This window comes from Schistocerca americana, chromosome 1 (genome assembly GCF_021461395.2).
Source record: "Schistocerca americana isolate TAMUIC-IGC-003095 chromosome 1, iqSchAmer2.1, whole genome shotgun sequence".
NCBI classification, from domain to species: domain Eukaryota; kingdom Metazoa; phylum Arthropoda; class Insecta; order Orthoptera; family Acrididae; genus Schistocerca; species Schistocerca americana.
This window is the reverse complement of record NC_060119.1, coordinates 814,203,794-814,218,529: the sequence shown is the minus strand read 5'-3', so window position 1 is coordinate 814,218,529 and position 14,736 is coordinate 814,203,794. Positions and strand designations below refer to the sequence as shown.

The following is a 14,736-nucleotide window of genomic DNA, read 5'->3' as shown; positions in this document are numbered from 1 at the left end:
TCATGGGATACCTCCCAGTATCGTGTCGGACCTTCTTTTGCCTGGAGTAGTGCAGCAACTCCACCTGCAAAGGGCTCAGCAAGTCGTTAGAAGACCCCTGCAGAAATATTGAGCCATGCTCCCTGTATAGCGTTGTTCGTGATGAGAAGCAATGCCTGAAATTCTGTATATTCAGCACATGACAAAATTCATGGGATACCTCCCAGTATCGTGTCGGACCTTCTTTTGCCTGGAGTAGTGCAGCAACTCCACCTGCAAAGGGCTCAGCAAGTCGTTAGAAGACCCCTGCAGAAATATTGAGCCATGCTCCCTGTATAGCGTTGTTCGTGATGAGAAGCAATGCCTGAAATTCTGTATCTTCAGCACATGACAAAATTCATGGGATACCTCCCAGTATCGTGTCGGACCTTCTTTTGCCTGGAGTAGTGCAGCAACTCGACCTGCAAAGGGCTCAGCAAGTCGTTAGAAGACCCCTGCAGAAATATTGAGCCATGCTCCCTGTATAGCGTTGTTCGTGATGAGAAGCAATGCCTGAAATTCTGTATCTTCAGCACATGACAAAATTCATGGGATACCTCCCAGTATCGTGTCGGACCTTCTTTTGCCTGGAGTAGTGCAGCAACTCCACCTGCAAAGGGCTCAGCAAGTCGTTAGAAGACCCCTGCAGAAATATTGAGCCATGCTCCCTGTATAGCGTTGTTCGTGATGAGAAGCAATGCCAGAAATTGTGTATCTTCAGCACATGACAAAATTCATGGGATACCTCCCAGTATCGTGTCGGACCTTCTTTTGCCTGGAGTAGTGCAGCAACTCGACCTGCAAAGGGCTCAGCAAGTCGTTAGAAGACCCCTGCAGAAATATTGAGCCATGCTCCCTGTATAGCGTTGTTCGTGGTGAGAAGCAATGCCTGAAATTCTGTATCTTCAGCACATGACAAAATTCATGGGATACCTCCCAGTATCGTGTCGGACCTTCTTTTGCCTGGAGTAGTGCAGCAACTCCACCTGCAAAGGGCTCAGCAAGTCGTTAGAAGACCCCTGCAGAAATATTGAGCCATGCTCCCTGTATAGCGTTGTTCGTGATGAGAAGCAATGCCTGAAATTCTGTATCTTCAGCACATGACAAAATTCATGGGATACCTCCCAGTATCGTGTCGGACCTTCTTTTGCCTGGAGTAGTGCAGCAACTCCACCTCCAAAGGGCTCAGCAAGTCGTTAGAAGACCCCTGCAGAAATATTGAGCCATGCTCCCTGTATAGCGTTGTTCGTGATGAGAAGCAATGCCTGAAATTCTGTATCTTCAGCACATGACAAAATTCATGGGATACCTCCCAGTATCGTGTCGGACCTTCTTTTGCCTGGAGTAGTGCAGCAACTCCACCTGCAAAGGGCTCAGCAAGTCGTTAGAAGACCCCTGCAGAAATATTGAGCCATGCTCCCTGTATAGCGTTGTTCGTGATGAGAAGCAATGCCTGAAATTCTGTATCTTCAGCACATGACAAAATTCATGGGATACCTCCCAGTATCGTGTCGGACCTTCTTTTGCCTGGAGTAGTGCAGCAACTCCACCTGCAAAGGGCTCAGCAAGTCGTTAGAAGACCCCTGCAGAAATATTGAGCCATGCTCCCTGTATAGCGTTGTTCGTGATGAGAAGCAATGCCTGAAATTCTGTATCTTCAGCACATGACAAAATTCATGGGATACCTCCCAGTATCGTGTCGGACCTTCTTTTGCCTGGAGTAGTGCAGCAACTCGACCTGCAAAGGGCTCAGCAAGTCGTTAGAAGACCCCTGCAGAAATATTGAGCCATGCTCCCTGTATAGCGTTGTTCGTGATGAGAAGCAATGCCTGAAATTCTGTATCTTCAGCACATGACAAAATTCATGGGATACCTCCCAGTATCGTGTCGGACCTTCTTTTGCCTGGAGTAGTGCAGCAACTCCACCTCCAAAGGGCTCAGCAAGTCGTTAGAAGACCCCTGCAGAAATATTGAGCCATGCTCCCTGTATAGCGTTGTTCGTGATGAGAAGCAATGCCAGAAATTGTGTATCTTCAGCACATGACAAAATTCATGGGATACCTCCCAGTATCGTGTCGGACCTTCTTTTGCCTGGAGTAGTGCAGCAACTCGACCTGCAAAGGGCTCAGCAAGTCGTTAGAAGACCCCTGCAGAAATATTGAGCCATGCTCCCTGTATAGCGTTGTTCGTGGTGAGAAGCAATGCCTGAAATTCTGTATCTTCAGCACATGACAAAATTCATGGGATACCTCCCAGTATCGTGTCGGACCTTCTTTTGCCTGGAGTAGTGCAGCAACTCCACCTGCAAAGGGCTCAGCAAGTCGTTAGAAGACCCCTGCAGAAATATTGAGCCATGCTCCCTGTATAGCGTTGTTCGTGATGAGAAGCAATGCCTGAAATTCTGTATCTTCAGCACATGACAAAATTCATGGGATACCTCCCAGTATCGTGTCGGACCTTCTTTTGCCTGGAGTAGTGCAGCAACTCCACCTGCAAAGGGCTCAGCAAGTCGTTAGAAGACCCCTGCAGAAATATTGAGCCATGCTCCCTGTATAGCGTTGTTCGTGATGAGAAGCAATGCCTGAAATTCTGTATCTTCAGCACATGACAAAATTCATGGGATACCTCCCAGTATCGTGTCGGACCTTCTTTTGCCTGGAGTAGTGCAGCAACTCCACCTCCAAAGGGCTCAGCAAGTCGTTAGAAGACCCCTGCAGAAATATTGAGCCATGCTCCCTGTATAGCGTTGTTCGTGATGAGAAGCAATGCCAGAAATTGTGTATCTTCAGCACATGACAAAATTCATGGGATACCTCCCAGTATCGTGTCGGACCTTCTTTTGCCTGGAGTAGTGCAGCAACTCGACCTGCAAAGGGCTCAGCAAGTCGTTAGAAGACCCCTGCAGAAATATTGAGCCATGCTCCCTGTATAGCGTTGTTCGTGGTGAGAAGCAATGCCTGAAATTCTGTATCTTCAGCACATGACAAAATTCATGGGATACCTCCCAGTATCGTGTCGGACCTTCTTTTGCCTGGAGTAGTGCAGCAACTCCACCTGCAAAGGGCTCAGCAAGTCGTTAGAAGACCCCTGCAGAAATATTGAGCCATGCTCCCTGTATAGCGTTGTTCGTGATGAGAAGCAATGCCTGAAATTCTGTATCTTCAGCACATGACAAAATTCATGGGATACCTCCCAGTATCGTGTCGGACCTTCTTTTGCCTGGAGTAGTGCAGCAACTCCACCTCCAAAGGGCTCAGCAAGTCGTTAGAAGACCCCTGCAGAAATATTGAGCCATGCTCCCTGTATAGCGTTGTTCGTGATGAGAAGCAATGCCTGAAATTCTGTATCTTCAGCACATGACAAAATTCATGGGATACCTCCCAGTATCGTGTCGGACCTTCTTTTGCCTGGAGTAGTGCAGCAACTCCACCTGCAAAGGGCTCAGCAAGTCGTTAGAAGACCCCTGCAGAAATATTGAGCCATGCTCCCTGTATAGCGTTGTTCGTGATGAGAAGCAATGCCTGAAATTCTGTATCTTCAGCACATGACAAAATTCATGGGATACCTCCCAGTATCGTGTCGGACCTTCTTTTGCCTGGAGTAGTGCAGCAACTCCACCTGCAAAGGGCTCAGCAAGTCGTTAGAAGACCCCTGCAGAAATATTGAGCCATGCTCCCTGTATAGCGTTGTTCGTGATGAGAAGCAATGCCTGAAATTCTGTATCTTCAGCACATGACAAAATTCATGGGATACCTCCCAGTATCGTGTCGGACCTTCTTTTGCCTGGAGTAGTGCAGCAACTCGACCTGCAAAGGGCTCAGCAAGTCGTTAGAAGACCCCTGCAGAAATATTGAGCCATGCTCCCTGTATAGCGTTGTTCGTGATGAGAAGCAATGCCTGAAATTCTGTATCTTCAGCACATGACAAAATTCATGGGATACCTCCCAGTATCGTGTCGGACCTTCTTTTGCCTGGAGTAGTGCAGCAACTCCACCTGCAAAGGGCTCAGCAAGTCGTTAGAAGACCCCTGCAGAAATATTGAGCCATGCTCCCTGTATAGCGTTGTTCGTGATGAGAAGCAATGCCAGAAATTGTGTATCTTCAGCACATGACAAAATTCATGGGATACCTCCCAGTATCGTGTCGGACCTTCTTTTGCCTGGAGTAGTGCAGCAACTCGACCTGCAAAGGGCTCAGCAAGTCGTTAGAAGACCCCTGCAGAAATATTGAGCCATGCTCCCTGTATAGCGTTGTTCGTGGTGAGAAGCAATGCCTGAAATTCTGTATCTTCAGCACATGACAAAATTCATGGGATACCTCCCAGTATCGTGTCGGACCTTCTTTTGCCTGGAGTAGTGCAGCAACTCCACCTGCAAAGGGCTCAGCAAGTCGTTAGAAGACCCCTGCAGAAATATTGAGCCATGCTCCCTGTATAGCGTTGTTCGTGATGAGAAGCAATGCCTGAAATTCTGTATCTTCAGCACATGACAAAATTCATGGGATACCTCCCAGTATCGTGTCGGACCTTCTTTTGCCTGGAGTAGTGCAGCAACTCCACCTCCAAAGGGCTCAGCAAGTCGTTAGAAGACCCCTGCAGAAATATTGAGCCATGCTCCCTGTATAGCGTTGTTCGTGATGAGAAGCAATGCCTGAAATTCTGTATCTTCAGCACATGACAAAATTCATGGGATACCTCCCAGTATCGTGTCGGACCTTCTTTTGCCTGGAGTAGTGCAGCAACTCCACCTGCAAAGGGCTCAGCAAGTCGTTAGAAGACCCCTGCAGAAATATTGAGCCATGCTCCCTGTATAGCGTTGTTCGTGATGAGAAGCAATGCCTGAAATTCTGTATCTTCAGCACATGACAAAATTCATGGGATACCTCCCAGTATCGTGTCGGACCTTCTTTTGCCTGGAGTAGTGCAGCAACTCCACCTGCAAAGGGCTCAGCAAGTCGTTAGAAGACCCCTGCAGAAATATTGAGCCATGCTCCCTGTATAGCGTTGTTCGTGATGAGAAGCAATGCCTGAAATTCTGTATCTTCAGCACATGACAAAATTCATGGGATACCTCCCAGTATCGTGTCGGACCTTCTTTTGCCTGGAGTAGTGCAGCAACTCCACCTGCAAAGGGCTCAGCAAGTCGTTAGAAGACCCCTGCAGAAATATTGAGCCATGCTCCCTGTATAGCGTTGTTCGTGATGAGAAGCAATGCCTGAAATTCTGTATCTTCAGCACATGACAAAATTCATGGGATACCTCCCAGTATCGTGTCGGACCTTCTTTTGCCTGGAGTAGTGCAGCAACTCCACCTCCAAAGGGCTCAGCAAGTCGTTAGAAGACCCCTGCAGAAATATTGAGCCATGCTCCCTGTATAGCGTTGTTCGTGATGAGAAGCAATGCCAGAAATTGTGTATCTTCAGCACATGACAAAATTCATGGGATACCTCCCAGTATCGTGTCGGACCTTCTTTTGCCTGGAGTAGTGCAGCAACTCGACCTGCAAAGGGCTCAGCAAGTCGTTAGAAGACCCCTGCAGAAATATTGAGCCATGCTCCCTGTATAGCGTTGTTCGTGATGAGAAGCAATGCCTGAAATTCTGTATCTTCAGCACATGACAAAATTCATGGGATACCTCCCAGTATCGTGTCGGACCTTCTTTTGCCTGGAGTAGTGCAGCAACTCCACCTGCAAAGGGCTCAGCAAGTCGTTAGAAGACCCCTGCAGAAATATTGAGCCATGCTCCCTGTATAGCGTTGTTCGTGATGAGAAGCAATGCCTGAAATTCTGTATCTTCAGCACATGACAAAATTCATGGGATACCTCCCAGTATCGTGTCGGACCTTCTTTTGCCTGGAGTAGTGCAGCAACTCCACCTCCAAAGGGCTCAGCAAGTCGTTAGAAGACCCCTGCAGAAATATTGAGCCATGCTCCCTGTATAGCGTTGTTCGTGATGAGAAGCAATGCCAGAAATTGTGTATCTTCAGCACATGACAAAATTCATGGGATACCTCCCAGTATCGTGTCGGACCTTCTTTTGCCTGGAGTAGTGCAGCAACTCGACCTGCAAAGGGCTCAGCAAGTCGTTAGAAGACCCCTGCAGAAATATTGAGCCATGCTCCCTGTATAGCGTTGTTCGTGGTGAGAAGCAATGCCTGAAATTCTGTATCTTCAGCACATGACAAAATTCATGGGATACCTCCCAGTATCGTGTCGGACCTTCTTTTGCCTGAAGTAGTGCAGCGACTCCACCTGCAAAGGGCTCAGCAAGTCGTTAGAAGACCCCTGCAGAAATATTGAGCCATGCTCCCTGTATAGCGTTGTTCGTGGTGAGAAGCAATGCCTGAAATTCTGTATCTTCAGCACATGACAAAATTCATGGGATACCTCCCAGTATCGTGTCGGACCTTCTTTTGCCTGGAGTAGTGCAGCAACTCCACCTGCAAAGGGCTCAGCAAGTCGTTAGAAGACCCCTGCAGAAATATTGAGCCATGCTCCCTGTATAGCGTTGTTCGTGGTGATAAGCAATGCCTGAAATTCTGTATCTTCAGCACATGACAAAATTCATGGGATACCTCCCAGTATCGTGTCGGACCTTCTTTTGCCTGGAGTAGTGCAGCAACTCCACCTGCAAAGGGCTCAGCAAGTCGTTAGAAGACCCCTGCAGAAATATTGAGCCATGCTCCCTGTATAGCGTTGTTCGTGGTGAGAAGCAATGCCTGAAATTCTGTATCTTCAGCACATGACACAATTCATGGGATACCTCCCAGTATCGTGTCGGACCTTCTTTTGCCTGGAGTAGTGCAGCAACTCCATCTGCAAAGGGCTCAGCAAGTCGTTAGAAGACCCCTGCAGAAATATTGAGCCATGCTCCCTGTATAGCGTTGTTCGTGGTGGGAGGCAATGCCTGAAATACTGTATCGTCAGCACACTCCTCGCACTATGGATCTCGGATTATTGAATTCCTTATCGACTTCCGAAATGGAATGCCCTTCCGTCTAGTTCTAGCTACCCTCCCGTGTTCAGAGTCTGACGTCGGAAATCTTTTCACATGGATCACCTGAGTGCAGTGACAGCTCCGCCAGTCCACTGCCCTTTTACAGCCTGTGCACGTGATACTAATGTTATCTGTATATATGCATATCGCTGTCCTATGTCTTTGGCACCTCGGTGTATCAGTTTATATGCTCGACCAGATTCAATTAGAATTCATAAGCGTTTATGGGAACTAGAGACCTCAAATATGACAGAAAAATGAAGGAAACAAGAAATGGAAATATTTACTTTATTCGTAACTAATGAGCATTGTCTTAAGGAATGGAAATTGGAAATTTGTGGTAATTCCTATGGGACCAAACTGCTGAGGTCTTCGGTCCCTAGGCTTACACACTACTTAATGTAACTTACACTGACTTACGCTAAGGGCAACACACACAGTCATGCCCCAAGGAGGGCTCCAACCTCAGACGGGGGCTGCCGCGCGAAGCGTGACAAGGCGCCCGAGACCACGCGGCTCTAAAGGAATAAGAACTCCACTCTTTCCTACAACTGTTTGTATTTGTCTTGTTCGAACTGTATATAAGGAAAGGAAGACTAAACATCTGGAAGGATAACTTATAACAGAGGTTGGCAAACAAGGAATCCAGAGAAAAAGAACTGTCAGACGAGGGGATCAAGTAAAGAGGATCAGAATCATGTGAATACAAACTCTGTTTATAAAGGGCAAAACAGTGCAGTTAGCTTAAAATAGTGAGAACGTATTTCTTTGTGAGATCCATAAACGGAAAATGTGACTTATGATAAGGTTTCGAGAAGCATTAATGCTAAATATTTCTCTAAAGTCGGTCCATATTTTTCAGTACTTAGAAGGCAAAGAATACGGTGATACCTGTGTTTGTCCTGGCGTGGCAGTAATCAGTAACGAACTTCTCTAGCGTGAAGCGTGGAAGGCGCAGGTTCTTGACCACCTGCACCGGGTCGCCGTCTTTCCACATGAACACCAGGTCTTCAGTCGTCCAACCATCTGCAAATCGCACAATCTGCAGCAGCTCTCTCCTAATGTATGCTCAAAATTTTCAGCATTATAATAACCAAACAGAAAAATATATCACTAAGTAGCATAAGCAACTTCGTTTTTCTTTTATAACGAGTAAATGTATAACTATATTACGAATGTCCTTCTCGGTGCATTACGTATTGTTAAGGTTGAAGCCATTTATTGACACTGCGTATTACAATTTTTGAGCCTCCAAAACCACTCTCATCAGCGTGAGGTTTTACAATACTTTCTTAAAACATTTTTCTTTACGAACAAACTTGGGATACTGGACTCGCTATTTTCATAACCATCTCTATACGGGCTAACTTATGGATAATGCGCCAGAACTGGTTACTGCAACAGCTGTTTTTCTTTTGCAGTTATTTTAACATCAGGTCTTGCAGCTACAGATGATGACTGTTCAAATGTTAATGCCCAGATAATGCTGTGCAAATCCGTCACAGCACAGTTGTAGTAGGTTGTTGGTAAGAATAGTATAGTACCGTCAACTGTGGTGACAACAATGCGTCCATCAACACCGAATGAACATGGAGGGTGTACCTACCTACTAATCTTGCCTCATCGTGTAGTGTCACAACAGATCAATAGCAATGAAACCGAGGGCTAGTCAGTCGATCAGGGAAGTGCTTTATCACTATTCTACCTGACAAAAAAAGTGAATCGCCCAGATGGGGAGGTGGAAACTAAATGAAACTTCATGGGTTGAACGTGTATGTGATGTTATTTCAGTGATTACAAAATCAAATCAAGTTTACACAGAACTCGGCAGTATGAGCCCACTTATCATTATGACGTTGCACCTCTTCTGGCCTGGATATGTACACTGATTCTGTTGGGGAGGGTGTGACAATGCCTTTGTATCCTCTCCTGAGGCCAGCTGGCGCACGACTAGAGACACACGCCACTTGTGGACGAGTGCTGTTCCGTTGAAAGATGGTACGGCGATACTGTCGCATGAGCGGTAACACATGAAGGCACAGGCTGCCCTTGGCATACCGTTGTGTCGTCATAGTTCCTCAATGACCACCGGATGTGACTGGGGTCATACTCGACGCTGTTGAGCATTGGAGTAATGGGACGTCTCCCTAGGTCGTCGCCATACTAGCCGACGATAGTCATCCGGAGTAGTGCAGAACCGCGATTCGTCGCTGAACACAGTGCGACGCCATTAATTAACAATCCATGCACCCCGCCTCAAGGCACTATACACCGCCAAATGCGGTGATGTTTGCTGTGTTGCTAATGGCAGCCTAAGCACTAATGGTGCGATATGACACAGAAGTTGCGGGGAGTCCATCACCTGTTCTCGACTACAAGCGAAGGTGTGAACTGGGCTGCAACGTGCTTGGTGCACATTAAGACGATCCTCCCTTCTGGTGGTCAGACTTAGCCGACCGGCACATTCACGTCGAGTCAGGCTGCTCTCACGTTTCCACGCACTCCCACTTGTCACATAACCCACAAATCTGGATATTACACGTTCCCACAAGCAGGTGCCTGTTGAACTCTGTCAGGTGCTGATAACTGTGTTTCACAAGATTACGTTGCATCTCCGTGTCTTTCACATGGAAACTCAATATCTGACACTGCCCATAACCCTTATATATCATACCAGGTCTTGTAACAACACGTTCCAAGACATAACTAACGCACTCTTTTGGCTGTTCTGCCTTCAGGGAGTATTTCAACTCTTTGCACTTAGGGCCTACATAAATACCAATGGTACCCACATGAAAGAAATCATGATGCTATCCGACCATAACTTCCACATGTGTTTCACTTTTTTTTGTCAGGCAGTGTAAATGTGTTATCTCGCAAAATGCGAGAGTAATTTGCTGAAAAGCACTGTAATAATAGTTGCAAGGACTCCTCAAGCAGGAAATACATCGGAGGTCATTCATTTTTCTGAGAGATATGGTTCATCTACTACTGCGTAATTAAGTAAAAGAGCTCCACTATATATATTCTCAGGGACTTGAAACTGCTTCGTTTGATAGCATTAATGAGGCAATAAGTAATTATCACATCCCTCTCCTGGAGATTAATGTATGCTTTAGAAACCAGTATCGTTCCTTATCCTTTAAGAAATACCTCAATCTACTTCATGGGGTTGAATGAATCCAGTTAATATCACTACTTAGAATACAAATTGAACGCTCCATAGACCAATTAGACATGCTAACTTCACAACTACGTCACTGCACTTCACTGTTTTGCAAATTGTTCGCTCTTTTCACTTTTTCCGCCATTTGGGAAATCCTCCTGAACGCTCGGAGCGCATTAATAAAATCTTCTCTGGTTCAAATGGTTCTGAACACTATGGGACGTAACATCTGAGGTCATCAGTCCCTTAGAACTTAGAACTACTTAAACCTAACTAACATAAGGACATTGTACACATCCATACCCGAGGCAGGATTCGAACCTGCGACCGTAGCGGTCGCACGGTTCCAGACTGAAGCGCCTAGAACAGCTCGGTCACACCGGCCGGCAATCTTCTCTGGTTTCCGGGTAAGTGGATAGACCACCATGAGCTTTCGCTCGTATACTCCTTGCGCATTACCAAGTGGTAACAAGACGTCACTAGTGCTCACTTATTTGCCAAATAACGCAATAGTTACATTCCGCAGCCACCGCGCCCACTTGTAATTCGGCTGATCCTGTACGTCGTTATTGCGGTCGCCTCAGTTTTTAATGTAAATTACTTCTTCCATAATGCTACTTCAGAAACAGTTCGTTCCTGTAATGGCAGATGTATCGTCAAATGCAATTCGGCGTCCATTTAATAATATTTGTTCTTCTACGGGTGATTTTTCGGAATACCGTACACGTAAATTCCTTTAGTTTTCTGTCCGGCGTTCCTCCACAATTCGCACTATTTGCCCGATGTAACTATAGCGACACTTACATTATACTTTGTTTACGTCGAGTATTTTGATTTGTTTAACGTGCTTCACAGGCATCACGAGTTGCCCTGTTTTTGCTGGTCAATACACACCTGACAGCAGCTTAGGTCAACTGAGCAAATATTCCTGGAAATCAAAGCAGTTGGTGCAACTCAAAGCTAAAGGAGATTTTATTAATTCGTATCATTGCGAAATCATTTACTCGTTTACTCTGAGTAACATGAAAGAGCCAGCCGCCTGGATGAAGTCCCGTTCAATTTTTTTTTTTTTTAAATAATGGCAAATCTTCATTTTCCAATTATTCTCGAATGCTTGTTATTCACTGGTAGAGTAGTTTCGTTCTTCTATACTACAAGCTAGCAAAATCTTTCACACAGAACACCAACGGTCACGTTGTAAGCTACATATCGTGTATATCGAGAGTCGCTTTAGCACCGTTAGTGTTGCATTTGTTACGTCACATAAGCTGCAGCGGTTGGCGCGTAAAGGGAGAGTTGGGACTCAGTGTGAAAGATTAACAGTGGCTGAATCATTCGTCGGAGCCATAGAGTGAGATGCGCCTCCAGAATGTTGATTCAAGTATTAGACAGTAGCCAGTAATGATACGCGTACACGTGTGTGCCGCGATATAGTGCCAACGGTACGTTTAATGCAAAACTTAAGCTGAATTGTGCGTGATATAAGCTCACATTTGTGCCACGCCGCATGGACTGATCTAGTAAGATCGTAATTATGCTCACGAATTGATGATCAGTAGTCTTGAGTGGTCCGACTGTGAAAAAGACTACGAACAAGAAGCGTGAGTACACTCCAGTTCTGCGAAAGAATCGATTCAGCATTTAGTGATATTTCATCACAACTGCGTACCTTAGTTGGTATTATAGCGCCCACCCATTCCCTCAGCGTTGAACTGTGTATCGCATGAGTCTTTTCCGTAAGTAATATTAGTATCAAGAACGTCCAGAATAGCTTCATCGTAATTATTGGTCTATATTTCACGACAGATCTGTTTCGGCTTTCATCATCATATCAGCAACATGAGCATGCAATGTTGGTACGATCATTTTCATACCATACATAATACGTCTTGCACATGTGGTTGATTATGTATTGGTATCGACGTCTAGGTGAACTTGACGTTTATATTACGTCGATAGTAAACTGTCACGTAGCTGTCAGCGCTCACTTGTCCATAAAATTACCTAATTGTAATATTTGTTATATATTTCATATGTTTATCCACTAATTTGACAGTTCTGTTCTCTGATGTTGTATGTTTACAAAGTATACGCAAATAGACAGTGATGATGTATTTCCCACTGGCTGAGTTTCGACGTAGGCTATCTTTTATCCCATTCTGTGTTCCAGTATTTCAACACCGCTTTTCAGGTAGAATTTGTGTTTAAAACCTGTATGTTCGTATAATTTTTCTTGTGGGTAGTTTCTCATGTGTATATCAATTTTGAGTTCTTCAAAAACGATCACACTGGAACTTTTGGGTATGCTACGCACTATTACAAATTTGTATACGCGTGAGAAGCTATCCACAAGAAGTATTAAACGAACGCACAGATTTTAAACACAAATTCTACGCAAGATACTTTATTGAAACAAGGGAACACGAAAAGAGATAAAAATTTCAAAACAAATAACACATAATGACTGAAGATAGCCTACGTCGAAATCCAGCCAGAGGAATGTAACATCATTCCTCTCTATCTGTTATCCTTTCTAAACATATAACATCATAGTAAGAGAACTGTAAAATTACTGTCAATACATATTTAACGTATAACAAATATTACAGTTACGTAATTTTACGAACAACTGAGCTCCTACTGTAACGTGACACGATAGTGCACTGCCTACGTCATTAAGAAAAAGGATACAATGTTCCTTCGGACATGCACGTAAGTCCTAAGGAACATTGCACTGTTCTTCTTAACAACGTAAGCACTGTACTATCGTATGTATCTGCCGATATCAGGCAGCGACATTCAATTAAAATGGCCTCCCCTGTACGGGAACTATAGATTGTGACACAGGACCGACGACATTTGAAAGTTTGGGTCCGGCCGTGAGTCCTGTACGGATAACCACAGCGGTTGAGGTGACCGCTCGAGTAAGGCGGAAATCCGCGTTCGAGTCCCAATTCGGCACAATTTTTCACTGTTGTCATTCCCTTATGCAGCTGATAGCTGTTCGTATTCGCAACTGCGAATAGATTTTACGTACACTGAAAAGCCAGAGAAACTGGTACACCTGCCTAATATCGTGTAGGGTCCCGGGAGCACGTAGAAGTGCCGCTACACGACGTGGCATCGACTCGACAAATGTCTGAAGTAGTGCTGGGGGGAATTGACACCATGAAGCCTGAAGGGCTGTCCATAAATCCGCAAGAGTACGAGGGGGTGGAGATCTCTTCTGAACAGCACGTTGCAACGCATTCCAGATATGCTCAATAATGCCGGCCGGAGTGGCCGTGTGGTTCTAGGCGCTGCAATCTGGAACCAAGCAACCGCTACGGTCGCAGGTTCGAATTCTGCCTCGGGCATGGATGTGTGTGACGTCCTTAGGTTAGTTAGGTTTAATTAGTTCTAATTTCTAGGTGACTGATGACCTCAGAAGTTAAGTCGCATAGTGCTCAGAGCCATTTGAACCATTTTGCTCATTAATGTTCATGCCTGGCGAGTTTGGTGGCCAGCGGAAGTGTTTAAACTCGAGAATGTTCCTGGAGCCACTCTGTAGCAATTCTGGATGTGTGGGGGGTCGCATTGTCGTACTGGAATTATCCAAGTCCTTCGGAATGCACAATGGACATGAATGGGTGCAGGTGATCGGACAAGATATTTACGTACGTGCCACCAGTCACGGACGTATCTAGACCTATCAGGGGTCCCATATCATTTCAACGCCTCACACCATTACAGGGCCTCCACCAGCTTGAACGGTCCTCTGTTGACATGAAAGGTTCATGGACTCAAGAGATTGTCTCCATACCCGTATAAGTCAATCCGCTCGATACAATCTGAAACGAGACTTGTCCGACCAGGCAACATGTTTCCAGTCATCAACAGTCCAAAGTCAGTGTCGACGGGCCCAGGCGCGGTGTAAAGCTTTGTGTCGCGCAAAAAATGGTTCACATGGCTCTGAGCACTGTGGGACTGAACTTCTGAGGTCATCCGTCCCCTAGAACTTAGAACCACTTAAACCTAACTAACCTAAGGACATCACACACATCCATGCCCGAGGCAACATTCGAACCTGCGACCGTAGCGGCCGCGCGGTTCCAGACTGTAGCGCCTAGAGCCGCTCGGCCACCCCGGCCGGCTTTTTCGTGCAGTCATCAAGGGTCCACGAGTTGGCCTTCAGATCCGAAAGCCCATATCAATGATGTTTCGATGAATAGTTCGCACAGCATTGAAATCTGCAGTAATTTGAGGAAGGGTTGAACTTAAGTCACGTTGAACGATGTTCTTCAGTCGTCGTTGGTCCCGTTCTTGCAGGATCTTTTTCCAGCTGCAGCGATGTCGGAGATTTGATGTTTTACCGGATTTGTGATATTTATGCTAAACTCGTGAAACTGTCGTACTGAAAAATCCCTACTTCCTCGCTTCCTCGGATATGCTGTGTCCCATCGCTCGTGCGCAGCCTAAAACACTACGATCAAACTCACTTAAATCTTGATATCCTGCCATTGAAGCAGCAGTAAGTGATCTAACAACTGCGCCAGACACATGTCGTCTTATATAGGG

At 45.7% G+C, this 14,736-nt stretch overlaps 1 protein-coding gene across 1 annotated transcript in view; it reads right to left on the bottom strand.

Moving 5' to 3' along the window:
- The window catches only part of LOC124612933 (glutamate-gated chloride channel-like), a 156,036-nt gene that overhangs the window by 27,168 nt on the left and 114,132 nt on the right, over nucleotides 1–14,736 (bottom strand). The window contains exon 8 of the mRNA XM_047141435.1: nucleotides 7,905–8,039. Coding sequence (XP_046997391.1) covers nucleotides 7,905–8,039 — 135 coding nt within the window. The remainder of the gene's footprint in view (nucleotides 1–7,904; nucleotides 8,040–14,736) is intronic.